Source organism: Hypanus sabinus, unplaced genomic scaffold (genome assembly GCF_030144855.1).
Source record: "Hypanus sabinus isolate sHypSab1 unplaced genomic scaffold, sHypSab1.hap1 scaffold_741, whole genome shotgun sequence".
In the NCBI taxonomy this organism is placed as follows: domain Eukaryota; kingdom Metazoa; phylum Chordata; class Chondrichthyes; order Myliobatiformes; family Dasyatidae; genus Hypanus; species Hypanus sabinus.
The window spans coordinates 146337-163001 of record NW_026781592.1 but is presented as its reverse complement, the minus strand read 5'-3'; the positions used below and the strand labels follow the sequence as shown (position 1 = coordinate 163001).

The 16665-nt window shown below is 43.0% G+C and overlaps 1 protein-coding gene and 1 long non-coding RNA gene across 11 annotated transcripts in view; one reads left to right on the top strand and one right to left on the bottom strand.

The window, feature by feature from the left end:
• Positions 1–8164, top strand: part of LOC132390025 (uncharacterized) — a 51146-nt gene extending 42982 nt beyond the window's left edge. Inside the window, exon 3 of the long non-coding RNA XR_009510755.1 lies at positions 8072–8164. This is a non-coding gene — a long non-coding RNA (uncharacterized LOC132390025). The remainder of the gene's footprint in view (positions 1–8071) is intronic.
• The window catches only part of LOC132390024 (NACHT, LRR and PYD domains-containing protein 3-like), a 72598-nt gene that overhangs the window by 43784 nt on the left and 12149 nt on the right, over positions 1–16665 (bottom strand). For all 10 annotated transcript variants that reach the window (XM_059962605.1, XM_059962615.1, XM_059962607.1 and 7 more), the window contains 3 exons: positions 16028–16194; positions 7640–7811; positions 7466–7531 (listed from right to left, as the gene is read on the bottom strand). In XM_059962605.1, coding sequence (XP_059818588.1) covers positions 7466–7531; positions 7640–7811; positions 16028–16194 — 405 coding nt within the window. The remainder of the gene's footprint in view (positions 1–7465; positions 7532–7639; positions 7812–16027; positions 16195–16665) is intronic.

Here is a 16665-nt window from a genome sequence, read left to right as displayed (position 1 = left end):
GAAGCCACTTTTAGGGAATTATGTATCTACTCCCAGTTCCCTCTGTTCTACTGCCCTCCCCAGTGTCCTAATATTTACCTTGTATGTTCTCACTTGGTTTGACCTTCCGAAGTGCAATACCTCACTCTTGTCTGCATTAAACTCCATCTGCCGTTTTTCAGCCCATTTTTCCAGCAGGTCGAAATCCCCTGCAAGCTTTGAAAACTTCCCTCACTGTCCACTACACCTCCAATCTTTGTATCATCAGTGAATTTGCTGATCCAATTTGCCACATTCTCATCCAGATCATTGAGATAGATGACAAATAACAATGGACCCAGCACTGATCCCTGTGGCACACCACTAGTCACAGGCCTCCACTCAGAGTAGCAATCCTCCACTACCACTCTCTGGCTTCTTCCACTGAACCAATGTCTAATCCAATTTACTACCTCTCCATGTATACCTAGCGACTGAATCTTCCTAACTAACCTCCCATGCGGGACCTTGTCAAAGGCCTTACTGAAGTCCATGTATACAACATCCACTGCCTTCCCTTCATCCACTTTCCTGATAACTTCCTCGATAAACTCTAATAGATTGGTTAAACATGACCTACCATGCACAAAGCCATACTGACATTTTCGAATAAGTCCCTGCCTATCCAAATACCTGGAGACCCTATCTTTTAGTATTCCTTCCAATAATTTACCTACTACGGATGTCAAACTTACCGGCCTATAAATTCACTGCCTACATTTTGAGCCTTTTTTAAACAACGGAACTACATGAGATATCCTCCAATCTTTTGGCACCTGACCCATGGATTTCGACATTTTAAATATTTCTGCCAAGGCCACTGAAATTTCAACATTAGTCTCCTTCATAGTCCAAGGGAATACCCTGGCAAATCCTGGGGATTTATCTGCTCTGATTTGCCTCAAGACAGCAAGCAGCTCCTCCTCTGTAATCTGTATAAGTTCCATGACCTCCCAACTTGTTTGCCTTGTTTCTTTAGACTCCATTCCAGTTTCCTTAGTAATTACGGATGCAAAATACCCATTTAATATCTCTCCCATTTCTTCCGGTTCCATTCATAGCCGACAACTCTGATCTTCAAGAGGATCAATTTTATCCCTTACTATCCTTTTGCTCTTAAAATACCTGTAGAAGCTCTTAGGATTATCCTTCACCCTGACTGCCAAAGCAACCTCATGTCTTCTTTTAGCCCTCCTGATTTCTTTCTTAATTATTTTCTTACTCTGTTTATACTCCTCAAGCATCTTATTTCCTCCCTGTTTCCTATACATGTCATACATCTCTCTCTTCTTCTTTATCAGAGTTCCAATATCCCTCGATGGCCAAGGCTCCTTATCCTTATTCATGTTGCCTTTAACCCTGACAGGAACATGCAAACTCTTAACTCTCAAAATGTCTCCTTTGAAGGTCTCCCACTTACCAATCACAATCTTGCCAGAGAACATCCTGTCCCAATCTACGATTTTTAGATCTCTTCTCATTTCTTCAAATTTGGCCCTTTTCAGGTTTAGAACGTCAACCTGAGGACCAGATCTATCTTTATCCATGATCAATTTGAAACTAATGACGTTATGATCACTGGAACGAAAGTGTTCCCCTACACTCACTTCTGTCACCTGCCCTAACCCATTTCCTAATAGGAGATCTAATATTGCATTCTCCCTAGTTGGTACATCTATATATTGATTTAGAAAACTTTCCTGAACCCATTTTACAAACTCTAACCCATCTAGATGTTTAACAGTATGGGAGTCCCAATCAATGTGTGGAAAATCAAAATCCCCTACAATCACAAATTTCTGTCTCCTGCAGTTGTCTGTTATCTCTTTGCAGATTTGCTCCTCCAATGCTCGATGACTATTGGGTAGCCCATAATACAACCCTATTAATGTGGTCATGCCTTCCTGTTTCTCAGCTCCACCCATATGGCCTCAGTAGACAAGCCCTCTAATCTGTCCTGCCGAAGCACTGCTGTAATATTTTCCCTGACTAGCAAAGCCACCACTCACCCTTCATCTCTCTGCCTCTATCACGTCTGAAACATCAGAACCCTGGAACACTGAGCTGCCAGTCCTGCCCCTCCTGTAGCCAAGTTTCAGTAATGGCTATGATGTCATAACTCCATGTGTCAATCCAGGCCCTCAGCTCGTCTGCCTTTCCCACAATACTCCACGCTTTGAAATAGACACACCTCAGAAGATTATTACCAGCACACACAACCTTGCTATTTGTGACTTTGCATGAACTACCAACATCATTTATTTTTACCCCTGTTGCACTATCTACCTTGGCACTCTAGTTCCCATCTAGTTTAAACCCTCCCCAATAAAACTAGCAAACTAGTATATTGGTGTCCTTGTAGTTCAGGTGTAACCCGTCTCTCTTGTACAGGTCCCACCTGCCCCTGAAGAGGTCCTGATGATCTAGAAATCTGAAACCCTGCCCCCGACACCAGTTTCTCAGCCACGTGTTCATCTGCCAGAGCATCGCACTCTTACCCTCACTGGCACGTGGCACAGGCAGCAATCCGGAGATTACTACCCTCTATGTCCTGTTTTTCAACTTCCTACCAAGCTCTCTGTCCTCACTCTTCAGGACATCCTGACTATTTCTACCTATGTCATTGGTACCGATGTGTACCAAGACATCTGGCTGATCACCCTCCCACCTCAGAATGCTGTGCAGGCGATCAGGGACATCCCTGACCATGGCACCCGGGAGGCAACAAACCATCCGGGAGTCTCTGTCACAACCACAGTATCTCCAGTCTGTACCCCTGACTATGGAGTCCCCTATCACTACCTCTCTCCTCTTCCTCCTCCCTCCATTCTGCACTGCAGAACCAGACTCAGAGCCAGAGATCCAGCTGCCGCAGCTTGTCCCAGGTAAGCCTCCCCCCCAACAGTATCCAAATTGGTATACCTATTTTGGAGGGGAATGGCCACATAAGAACCCTGCATTAACTGCCCTTTCCCCTTCACTCGCCTGACGGTAACACAATTATCTGTGCCCTGTTTCTTAGGTGTAACTACCTCCTGGAAGCTACTATCTATAATCTGCTCAGTCTTTCGAATGATCCGGAGGTCATCCAGCTCCTGCTCCAGTTCCCTAACGCGGTCTGTTAGGAGCTGCAGCTGGATGCGCTTCTTGCAGGTATCGTTGTCAGGGACACTGGAGGTCTCCCTGACTTCCCACATCCTGCAAGAGGAGCATTCCAACATCCTGCCTGGCATATTCTCTAGTCTGAACAAAACAAAAGAAGAAAAACAGAAAAACAGATCGTTGAGATGGTTGAGGACGTTTGGGATGGGCTCCTAAATGCTAACGATTTTCTATAGGGGCATAATTTTGTGCATCCTGACTGGCTGCATCACTGCCTGGTATGGGAACTGTACTTCTGTCAATCGCAGGACTCTGCAGAGAGTGGTGCGGACAGCCCAGTGCATCTATAGATGTGAACCTCCTACTATTCAGGTCATTTCAGAGAGAAGGGGTAAAAAGTGCCCGAAGGATCATTCTGAACCCAAGTCTCACCAAGCACAAACTGTTCCAGCTGCTACCATCCGAGAAATGGTACCGCAGCGTAAAAGCCAGGACCAACAGGCTTCGTGACAGCTTCTTCCACCAGGCCATCAGACTGATTAATTCATGCTGAATCAGTTCTATTTCCACAATTGTATACATAAATACAGACTCACTGCACACACTATACCGTAATCGTGCTGCTGGAGCAGAAAAACAATTTTCACGACATGTGTCCATGATATTAACCCTGATCCAGAAAATTTTTATCTGGCTGCTGTTTCATTTTTTTAGATCTGTTATTCATCATCCTCAAACTGTCCTCGTTCATATCAATCTGAGTGCGCTCCAGTGCACATGGCGTTTTCCAGTAATTATTATTTAAGTTCTTATTTTTTTGCATATTTTCCAGATCTGTTTCAGACCAGGATAATTTACCAAAATTACACATCAATATGGGCACAGTGAGTGTTTCCTACCTTCGTTATATTTTTACTGTTCAGCTCTGTTTGGCAGATTTTCTTGATCCTTGATGTAAATTCAAAGTTTGTTCAGCCTAGCAGTAAATTCAGATTTTCTTCAGCCTTGAAGTAAATTTTGTTGGAAGGTTTTCCTTTATCACACGATGATCTATCTTCTTTGCTTATTGATATCCTAAATATCCGTTTCATATTCTGTTGCATTGCATCCTGATGCTCTGTTTGATATTCTACCGGCTCGATTGCACCATTCTTTATGTTAGATGTTCTGTACTTTTCTAGTCTAAAGTTCATGCTTATATATTTGGAAATTAGTTCCAGTATTTGAATTGTTTGTTTCAGCCTTACTGATGCAAGAGCAAATAATTTCAAATCCTCAATGTATAGCTGTGTCAAGGTATAATTCATATTTTTTTCTGATTAGATACCTGATTTTTGTCTGTTTCAGTAAATTATGAGTGGGCTTAAAGCTAGACAAAACCGCAGTGGGCTTAGTGAGTCGCTCTGGAAAATCCCTCCATTTATTTTGATAGTGGTCGTTGTTCCTCTGTGGTTGTTAATAGGACGATTATTTTACGCGAATGCTTCATCAGTTGCAGAAATTTCACAAGCATTGTATGAATTTTATATATATTTGGAACTTCTCTTAAACACACGAGGAACAGAACCAGATGTGTTTTTTTTCTGATTGACAATATAACACTGAAAGTTTTCTGCTTTCCACAGCGTTTGAAATAGAATTACATAATCTGCTATCTGTTGTTCAAACCCGAACGGTATTCTGTCTGCTCTCCTGTGAGTATATTGTGGTTATCTAAGTTGTTATCTGAGTTGATATTAGTTACGAGATGTACGATGCTATAATTTTAGATATAAAATTATCTTATTATTATTAAGAGCCAATACAGAGGCTCATACAGAATATTAACATGCTTGAGAACTGTGGGGAATTGTCCTGTCTGCCGGGGACACAAACTGGGAGAAATGTCTTGGCTGGCGGGTGGTGAATCTGTGAAATTATTGTCATAGACGGCTGAGGAAGACACTTCATTGGATATATTTAAAATGCAGGTCGATATGTTCCTGATTAGGAAGAGCGTCAACGTTTACTGGGATAATGGGGTAGAGAGGAATTGAAGAGCAAATCACTGAGCCGAATGGCTTAATTCTGCTACTAGGTCTTATGGTTTTAGGGAGCATCTGGAGTATTGTGTTCACTTCTGATTGTCCAGCTCTTGGAAGGGTTGGAGAGGGTGCAGAACAGGTTCTTCAGGGTGTTGCCTGGGTTCGGTGACATGTGCTACAAGGAGAGGTTTGAGAAACTTGGTTTGTTTATTCTGGAGTTAGAATAGAAATCTGACTGAGGTGTACAAGTTTGAGAGATAAGAGTTTGGGTTGACAGCCTGTATTTTGTTTTTTTTTACATATGACTGGTGTCTAATACCAGAGGGCATTTGGTTAAGGTGAGATGGGGTAAATTTACAGCAGTTGTGGGTAGATTTTTAACAGAGTTCTGGGTGCCTGGAATTTACTGTCTGGGTCAACATGGCTTTGTGAAGGGAAGGTCGTGCCTCACGAGGCTAATTGAGTTTTTGAAGAGGTAACAAAAAACAATTGATGAAGGTACGGTAGTAGATGTGGTCTACATGGATTTTGGCAAGGCACTTGACAAGGTCCCTCATGAGAGACTCATCCAGAAAGTCATGAGGCACGGGATAAGTGGAACCTTGGCTGTTTGGATAAATAGTTGGCTTACAGGAAGAAAGCAGAGGGTAGTAGTGGAAGGAAAGTATTCTGCCTGGAGGTCGGTGACTAGTGGAGTGCCGCAGGGATCTGTCCTGGGACCCCTGCTATTTGTGATTTTTATAAATGACCTGGATGTAGAGGTGGAAGAATGGGTGAGCGAATTTGTGGATGACATGAAGGTTGGAGGAGTTGTGGATGGAGCTGCAGGTTGTCGAAGGTTACAAGAGGATATAGACAGGGTGCAGATTTGGGCAGAAAAGTGGCAGATGGGGTTCAATCCGGATAAGTGTGAGGTGATGCATTTTGGAAGGACAAACCAGAATGTTGAGTACAAGTTTAATTGTTGGTTACTTAAGAGTGTGGATGAACAGAGTGACCTTGGGGTTCAAATCCATACATCCCTTAAGGTCGCTGCACGGGTTGATAGGATAGTTAAGAACTCTTATGGGATGCTAGGCTTTATTAATAGGGGGATTGATTTCAAGAATAGAGAGGCCAAGTTGCAAATCTACAAATCTCTGGTGAGACCGCACTTAGTATTGTGTTCAATTCCAGTCACCTCATTATAGGAAGGATGTGGAAGCTATGGAGAGGGTGCAGAGGAGATTTACCAGGATGTCGCCTGGTTTGGAGAACAGGTCATGTGAAGCAAGGTTAGCAGAGCTGGGACTTTTCTCTTTGGAGCGTAGAAGGATGAGAGGGCACTTGATAGAGGTCTAAAGAGTTATGAGAGGCATAGATGGGGTGGATTGCTAGAACCTGTTTCCCAGGGCACCAATAGCAAACACTAGAGGGCATATGTACAAAGTTAAGGGAGGAAAGTTTAGGGGAGACATCAGGGGTAAGTTTTTTACAAAGGGTTGTGGGTGCCTGGAACAACGTGCCAGGGATGGTGGTGGAGGCTAAAACATTAAGGGTATTTAAGAACCTCTTGGACAGACTCATGGATAAAAGAAAAATAGAGGGTCACGGGGTAGTGTGGGTTTAGTACCCTTTTTAAAGGAATACATGGGTCGGCACAACATCCGGGGTGGAAGAGCCTGTACTATGCTGTAGTATTCTAGTGTCTAGAGTGTAGTGACTAGGGTCATGTCGGAGGCAACTATGTTATAGATGCTTCTAGTTAAACATGAATGTGCAGGAAATGCAAGGAAATGGTCAATAATATAAGAAAGGATACCAAAGTATTTTTCCTTTCTTTCCCGGATATATAAAGAGTGGAAAATGGGAGAGGGTCGATATCGGACCACTAGAAACTGCTGTTGTAGTTGCAGTAACGGGTGAAAAAGAAATGCCAGACAAACTCTGTGCAAGGCACTGGCAGAATTCCAAAAGGTAAAGAACATCAGCGAACAGAATTGCGTGTAGGCCTATTACAAAGGAAAAGGGGCTTGGAAGATGAAAGGTCTGAAGATAGAAAAGTCACCTGGACTGGGTCATACAGTGTATCAGGAGCCTGTCTGGGGTGTGTTGGGATTCCCAGAGCGTGAGGGCCTGGAGTGAAGGCTTCAGCAGAACCAACAGCTGGATTAATAGAAAAGTATATTGTAGAATATTCAGGCTGCAAAGAGACACTCGTTGAACTGTTACTAAAATCCAGAGATCAGTGAATGATTAATGGCGAATTTTGATTCCCAGGTTTTGCCAAGTCACAGACTAACACTTGAGATGTGGTTTGAACTGTGCATTTGATCACTCACCTATCAGCTGAGTGGGTAATTCAGATAAACCTTGGCCGATGTTCATGTATTCTTGTGGATCAGGACCTGTTTAAATATGAAAAAAAAATCCATGGAAACAGAGCTAAAATAATTAAAATAACTAAAATGTTTATCTCAATGTGCCTTTGTGTTCAGAGCGTGGTTTTAACATACCGAGTTCCTGTATTTCCCTCAGTATTTTGTCCAACTTCGGTAACTCAGTCCTCCACATCAGAAAGGATTCCCACATCGCCCTCCGGGCCCGGGAGCCTTTGCCATTCACCAGACTGAGGAAGAGTCTGGAACTCTCTGCCCGGTTTCCCTTCTCTGTCAGTTCAGTGACTTTCTACAAAAGGGAACAATGGACTTACTGTGGAGCAGACAGACAGACATGGAGAATGTGCAGGAAAGTATCTGTTCATGGCACCAGTAGCTTCAGAACAGATGCAGTCACTGGGCTGCTGCCTCATCCTCTCTGGGTTCAGTCATTAACAGAGAAACAGTAACTGAAGGAAATTCTAAATCAATATTGTGTAAGAATAAGGATTTACTGACACTCTGCAGTAGATGCAATGTGATTAATTTCCTTGATCTGTCAATGTGCAGCATTACATCAACAAGATGTGACAACAAGAACGGAAGAGAGGGGAGAGAGAGAGTGCAAAAACAAATGGATGGCGGGCATCACCGAATCGTGGCTGACAAAATTTTATAGTTGGGTGCTTAAACCCAAGGATAAATATTGAATCGAAAGGATACACAGGTAGGTGAAAGTGTTGGGTCGAAGCTGCTGTCATTAAAAATGAAAAGTTCTGAGAAAGAGGTGATATCGGATTAGACGATGAGGATGTTAAGAAACTGCGTAGGTAAAATGACCCTGATGGAAATTATATATAGGCATGTTAACAGTAGCCAGGATGTGGGCTACAAATTACAACGGGGGAGAGAAGTGGCATGGAAAATAGTCAATGCTAAAATTGTCACGGGGAGTTTCAATATCCAGGTAGCTTTGGAAAATCAGGTCGGTGCTGAATCCCAAGTGAGGGAATTTATAGAATGCCTATGAGATGGCTTTTGTGAGAAGCCTGTGGTTGACCCCACTATAGGAAAGGCAGATCTGGACTGTGTTGTGTATTGAACCAGATTTGATCAGGGAGCTTCAGCTAAATAAACCCTTCAGAGGCACTGATCATAAAATAGCAGAATTCAAGCCAGCAGTTTGAAAGGGAGAAGGTAAAGTTAGAGGTATCAGTGCTACAGTAGAATAAAGGAATTACCTCGGCATGAGAGAGGAGCTGAGCAATAATTCATTCGAAAATGACACTAACAGGGACAACGGCAGAGCAGGAATGGCTGAAGTTTCTCGGAGGACAAGTGTTCACAAAGAGGAAGAATTATTCTAAATGGAGGATGATCAACCGTGGCTGACGAGGTAGTCAAAGCAGCACAAAAGCAAAGGAGAGGGTACAGAATATTACAAAATATAGCAGAAAGCTGGAGGACTGGGATGTTTTTACAAATCAACAGAAGACAGTTCAAAAGCCGTAAATAGAGAAAATATGAAATAGGAAGGCAGGCTAGAGAATGATGTAAAATAGCTTACCAAAACGTCCGTCTAATATATGAAGATTGAAAGAGAGGAGAGTGGCTATTGGACCACTGGAAAATGACAGTGGAGAGGTACTGTCAGGGGACAAGGAAATGCCGGAAGATATTGGTCGGCATTTTGCGTCAGTCCTCACTGTAAAAACACTGGAACGTGCCAGGTATTTGAGAATGTCAGGTGGCAGAAATGAGTGTATTTGCAATTATTGCGGAGAAGGCGTTTGGTAAGCTGAAAGTTGTGAAGATAGATGAGTCCAGATCAACTCACCCGATTGCTTCTGGAAGAGGAGGCTGAAGAGATTGTGGAGACATTAGTAATGATCACTCAAGAATCACTAGATTTTGGAATGGTTCCGGAGGACTGATCATTTCAAACTATAGGCCAGTTAGTCTGATCAGCGTTTGGGAAGATGTCAGCAGTCGATAATCGAGGATAAGGTTTCGGGGTATTTGGATGCACTTGATAAGAAAAAGGCTAACATCCATGGAAGGGAATCCTGCCTGACAGAACTGTTGGAATTTTTTGAGAGAACAGCATGCTGGGTCGACAACAGAGAGTCAGTGCAAGATGTTTACTTGGACTTCCCGAGGACCTTTGACCAGGTGTCCCACATGACGCCGTTTAACAAGGGCCCACAGTAGGACAAGAAAGACACTGGCATGGATAGAGGATCCAAGATTTTCTCCAGACAGATTTGTCTGACTGCCAGGAAGCACAGAATGGGAACAAATAGGGCTTTCTCTGGTTGAATGTTGGTGACCAGAGGTGTTCTGCAGTGGTTGGTTTTGGGACAGTTTCTTTTTCCGTTATGTCAATGATTTGTAGGCTTTATGGCCGTTATTGTAGGTGTTACGAAGATATGGGGAGGGAGGGGAAGTGTTGAGGAAGCAGGGATTTCGCGGGAGGACATGGACCTATGAAGAAATGGACACGTCAGTGGCAATTGGTATGTAGTATAGTGAGGTACATGGCCATATACTTTAGCAGAAATAATGAAGACGTAGGCTATTTTTGAATCTGGGAGAAAATTCAGAAATCGGAGTTGTAAAGAGTCTCTGGAGACCTGGTGCATGATTCCGTGCAGTTTGAGTCGGTGTTATGAAAGGCAAATACAATGCTAGCATTCACTTCGAGAGGATCAGAATATAAGAACAAGCACTGGCCAGACCGCACTCGCATATTTTGATTCCCTGATCAGAGAAAGTTTGTGATGGCATTGTGAAAAGTCCAGAGAGGAATCTAAACGAACAGAACCAGTGATATTAAACCAGATTTTGATGGGAATGGATCCTGGATGCACCTGTACTGGCCGGAGTGTGAGAGGATGAGGGGGAATCTAATTGTAACCTGTGGAATATCGAAAGACATTGAGAGGATGTGGAGATGTTACAGCCTCAGATTAGAGGGACGTCCATTTGGAACAGAAATGATGATAATATTTAGCCGAGGAGTAGTGAAACTGCAGAATCCATTGGAACTGACAGCTGTGGAGACCAGGTCATTGAGTATATTTAAAACAGAGGCTGGTATCTTCTTGACTAGTCTGGTCAGCAAAGTTCACTGCGAGAAGGCAGGAGAATGGGGTTGAGAGGGATAGTACATCACCCATGATGTCATGGTGGAGCAGAATCGATGGGCCTAATGGCCAATTGTGCTCTGATGCCTTATGGTCTCATGATGTGTAAAGACAAAAGAAGATTCAGTATCAGTGCGGCTATCTTATAATGGAGGTGGTTACTGCCTGGCGCTCATACCGTAAAATGGTAATGACTTCCTGAATGCAGGCATGGGTTTCCTGATTAACTCAGGAATTATGAACAAAACGTTGACTAGTCTTCAAGCAACATACACCGATGATGGAATTAAGGTAACAGAATATGGATGGGCTTAGGACATTGTTCTGAGAAATAAGAGAGGCAGGGTTTAAGGGGAAGCACAACATTGTGGGCCAAAGTGCCCGTACTGTGCTGTACTGAAATAAATCATCATAATTCCCTGATGGTCCACTGCACTGTAAAATAATCCTTCAGTTTCACTGCTACCAGGTCTGATGAGTTACCGTTGTGAAAGAGATTTAACCAGTAAAGCAGACGTCTCCAGATGATATTCCTGGATTTAGTTGCTTCAGGTGTGATAGAGTAGGAGGGGCCAGAGGAGGAGGTGTTGCATTGCTTGTCCGAGAAAATCTTATGGCGGTGCTTTGGATGGATAGATTAGAGAGCTCTTCTAGGGAGACTATTTGGGTGGAATTGAGGAATGGGAAAGGTGTAGTAACACTGATAGGAGTGTATTATAGGACCTAAGGGGGAGCGTGAATTGGAAGAGCAAATGTGTAAGGAGATTGCAGATATTTGTAGTAAACACAAGGTGGTGATTGTGGGAGATTTTAATTTTCCACACGTAGACTGGGAAGCTCATTCTGTTAAAGGGGTGGATGGTTTAGAGTTTGTGAAATGTGTGCAGGATAGTTGTTTGCAACAATACATAGAATTACCGACGAGAGATGGGGCAGTGTTGGATCTCCTGTTAGGGAATGCGATAGGTCAGCTGACAGATGTATGTGTTGGGGAGCACTTCAGGTCCAGTGATCACAATAGCATTAGCTTCAATATAATTATGGAGAAGGACAGGACAGGACCTAGAGTTGAGATTTTTGATTGGAGAAAGGCTAACTTTGAGGAGATGCGAAGGAATTTAGAGAGAGTGGATTGGGTCAAGTTGTTTTATGGGAAGGATGTAATAGAGAAATGGATGTCATTTAAGGGTGTAATTATGAGGGTACAGAATCTTTATGTTCCTGTTAGGTTGAAAGGAAAGGTTAAAGGTTTGAAAGCACCATGGTTTTCAAGCGATATTAGAAATTTGGTTCGGAAAAAGAGGGATGTCTACAATAGATATAGGCAGCATGGAGTAAAGGAATTGCTCGAGGAATATAAAGAATGTAAAAGGAATCTTAAGAAAGAGATTAGAAAAGCTAAAAGAAGATACAAGGTTGGTTTGGCAAATAAGGTGACAGTAAATCCGAAAGGTTTCTACAGTTATACTAAAAGCAAGAGGATAGTGAGGAATGAAATTGGCCCCTTAGAGAATCAGAGTGGTCAGTTATGTGTGGAGCCGAGAGAGATGGGAGAGATTTTGAACGATTTCTTCTCTTCGGTATTCACTAAGGAGAAGGATATTGAATTGTGTAAGGTGTGGGAAACAAGTAAGGAAGTTATGGAACCTATGACAATTAAAGAGGTGGAAGTACTGGCGCTTTTAAGAAATTTAAAAGTGGATAAATCTCTGGGTCCTGACAGGATATTCCCCAGGACCTTGAGGGAAGTGTAGAGATAGCAGGAGCTCTGACTGAGATCTTTAAGATGTCATTAGAAACGTGGATTGTGCCGGAGGATTGGCGTATTGCTCATGTGGTTCCATTGTTTAAAAAGGGTTCTAGAAGTAAGCCTAGCAATTATAGACCTGTCAGTTTGACATCAGTGGTGGGTAAATTAATGGAAAGTATTCTTAGAGATAGTATTAATAATTATCTGGATAGACAGGATCTGATTAGGAGTAGCCAGCATGGATTTGTGCGTGGAAGGTCATGTTTGACAAGCCTTATTGAGTTTTTGAAGATGTTACGAGGAATGTTGACGAGGGTATGGCAGTGGATGTAGTCTATATGGACTTCAGCAAAGCCTTTGACAAAGTTCCACATGGAAGGTTGGTTAAGAAGGTTCAGTCGTTAGGTACTAATGCTGAGTAATAAAATGGATTCAACAGTGGCTAGTTGGGAGATGCCAGAGAGTAGTGGTGGATAATTGTTTATCGGGATGGAGGCCGGTGACTAGCAGGGATCTGTTTTGGGCCCAATGTGGTTTGTAATATACATAAATGATCTGGATGATGGGGTGGTAAATTGGATTAGTAAGTATGCCGATGATACTATGGTAGGAGGTGTTGTGGATAATGAGGTGGGTTTTCAAAGCTTGCAGGGAGATTTATGCCAGTTAGAAGAATGGGCTGAACGTTGGCAGATGGAGTTTAATGCTGAGAAGTGTGAGGTTCTACATTTTGGCAGGAATAATCCAAATAGAACATACAGGGTAAATGGTAGGGCATTGAGGAAGGCAGAGGAACAGAGAGATCTAGGAATAACAGTGCATAGTTCCCTGAAGGTGGAGTCTCATGTAGATATGGTGGTCAAGAAGGCTTTTGGAACGCTAGCCTTTATAAATCAAAGCATTGAGTAAAGAAGTTGGGATGTAATTTTAAAATTGTACAAGGCATTGGTAAGGCTAATTTTAGAATATTGTGTGCAGTTCTGGTCACCGAATTATAGGAAAGATATCAATAAATTAGAGAGAGTGCAGAGACGATTTACTAGGATGTTACCTGGGTTTCAGCACTTAAGTTACAGAGAAAGGTTGAACAAGTTAGGTCTCTATTCATTGGAGCGTAGAAGGTTGGGGGGGGGGGGGATTTGATCGAGGTATTTAAAATTTTGAGAGGGATAGATAGAGTTGACGTGAATAGGCTGTTTCCATTGAGAGTAGGGGAGATTCAAACGAGAGGACATGATTTGAGAGTTAGGGGGCAGTAATTTAAGGGAAACGAGGGGGTATTTCTTTACTCAAAGAGTGATAGCTGTGTGGAATGAGCTTCCTGTAGAAGTAGTAGAGGCCAGTTCAGTTGTGTCATTTAAGGTAAAGTTGGATAGGTATATGGACAGGAAAGGAGTGGAGGGTTATGGGCTGAGTGCGGGTAGGTGGGACGAGGTGAGATTAAGAGTTCGGCACGGACTAGGAGGGCCGAGATGGCCTGTTTCCGTGCTGTGATTGTTATATGGTTATATGATGAATTTATAGATCAGCATCATATTTACAGATTATCTCTTGCCTTTGGATAATGCCTGTGTGATTCATTACAGACAGAGCCAATGAATCCCAACGAGAACAAAGTTACTCACGGGTGTAACACACTTGATTTTCTAATACCACTCATGGCTGAATAGGTCAGATCTAGGACAAGACAATCATTGTTTTTGAGCTCCAAAGAGAGTGACCTGAAATGGTGTGTCCCTGTCTCTCATTAGTCAGATATTCAGCAAGTTAGCAGTTCTTTTTGTTTGCCCCTTCCCTTTCAGGAAATCCTATTGATCTTCTTCCCTTTCAGGACAACCTGTTGATTTTTTGGGATCATGGGATATCAGCAAGTCACCAGATTTATTTTATGTTTTGTGCTTTCTTCCGCCCTTTCAGATCAAACTATTGATGTTTGTGGTCATGAGATATCAGCTTTGTGCGTGATCTTTCACATCCAATCAATCTCGGAGTATTTCGCGGAAGTTACCAGGAAAGTTGATGAAGGCAAGGTTGTGGATATTGTCTACATGGACTTCAGCATGGTATTTTATAAGGTCCCGTATAGGAGGTCGGTCTAGAAGATTCAGTTGCTTCGCATTCAAGATAAAGTAGTAAACTGGATGAGACACTAACTTTTTGGAAAGAATCCAGAGTGTAACTATAGACTGCTGCATTTCTGTTTGGCGCCTGTATCTCGTGCAGTGTCACGGGGATCGGTGCTGTGCCTGTTGTTGTTTGTCATCCATACCAATGATCTGGATGAAATTATGGTTAAGAGCATCAGCAAATTTGCTGATAACTCCAACATTGGGAAGGAGCAGTTGACAAAGAGGAAGATTACACGAGATTGCAGTGAGGTCTGGACCAACTGCAGAATGGACTTAAAAGGGGCCAATGCAATTTAATGCAGACAGGTGCAAGATGTTGCACTTTGGATGGACCGATCAGGGTAGATCTTACACAGCGACCGGTAGAACAAAGTGATCGGGAATACAGGTACATAAGCCATTGAAAGTGGCAGCAAATGTTGCTAGGCTCTGAAAGAAAGTTTGTTAGCGCATTAACCTTGGTAAATGAAAATATCGTGTACGATATGATGTTATATAAGACGCTGGAAAGGCCTCATTTGGATATTATGTGCAGTTCTGGACACCTAACTGCAGGACAGATGGAAATAAGTTTGAAAGAGTACAGAAAAAAAAAAACATTACAAGGATGTTACCTGGACTGGAAGACCTAAATTATAAGAAAAGAGTGAACTGATTAGGACTTTATTCGTTGGAACATGAAAGATTGAGCAGAGATTTGATAGAAGTGTACACAATTACATTGGGATATAGATCGGATAAATGCAAGCAGGCATTTTGTACTGAGGTAAAGAGGTACTACAACAAGAGGTTATCACTAAAGGGTGAAAAGTGAAAAGTTCAAAGGGTACAAAGGTGAAACCGGTTTACTCAGAGGGTGGTGAGAGTGCAAAACTAGCTAGCAGGGCAAGTAGTGCAAGTGCTGAAGAGAATTCTGAATAGATGCTTGCGTAATGAGTGTATCGAGCGCCATGGCCCGGTGCAGGTCAGTGGGAATAAGTAGATTCTGTAGTCTGGCATGGAATAGATGGGCCAAAAGGCCTGTTTCTGTACTGTACTTTGCTGTGACTATGACAAGTCAGCCACACATTGTTTGGGATCTCACGGAGCCAAGACAAGCTGTGGTTAGCTGGTTTCCCTCCCTCAGGTACCGCAGTGAAGCCGGTTGGCCCAATTGACAGATTAATACTCATCCTGGATTAATGAGATGAGGTGAAGCTACCCGTCGGTTCAGCCAAGATTTGAAATGTTTCAGACCGAATGCCTTTTGGAAGTCCAGATATGCAGCCACTGCTCTTACTTCACACTGATAAATACAGCAGGTGATACAGGAAAAGGTGATGCGAAACCTGCAGTTCCCAGTGCTCCCCACCTTAAAAACTGAAACCAGATCTGCGAGAGACAAGTCAGAGATCAAAGTCTCCATTCCCAAGTCGATCTCCTAAAACGTGCAGGAGATTAATGTTGATCACTATTCCCTCTGATACCAGCAGATCAGTGACAATACACGAACTGCACTCACCTCATTTTCTTCTCTACTGAAATGTCCCTCCTTTGTCAACATCCAACCCAGTCTCTCAACCTTTTCTTCAATTGCTTGTTTGAGTCTGTCCCTGTAGAACTTTGTCAGGTGGTACAGTCGATATTCCTCCCCCTGTGCCAGGAGGTCGGAGATTGTAAACTCTGGCTCTGTGAATATAAAAAGGAAAATGTAGGCTTGAACTCAGATATCCCTCGTCTCCACCGCTCTCACCCAACTCAACAAAAAAACCGTGTCTCGAACCTGCCTCCAGATACAAAATTGGATTAATTCTCCATCTCCAACACCATTACACTGAGCACGGATTCCCCCTACGGCTGTGTGCACAGACCACTGCTGTTCACTCTGCTGACCCACGACTGTGCTGCAAGACACAGCAAGAACGACGAGTCAGCTTACAGAGAGGAGGTGCAGCAGCTAACGGACTGGTGCAGAGCCAGCAGCCTGGCTCTGAATGTGAACAAAACAAATTTCTTGGTGTTCATCTCGTGGAGAATCTCACCTGGTCCCTCAACACCAGCTCCATAGCAAAGAAAGCCCAGCAGTGTCTCCACTTTCTGCGAAGGCTGAGAAAAGTCCATCTCCAACACCCCCCATCCTCATCACATTCTAAGGTGGTT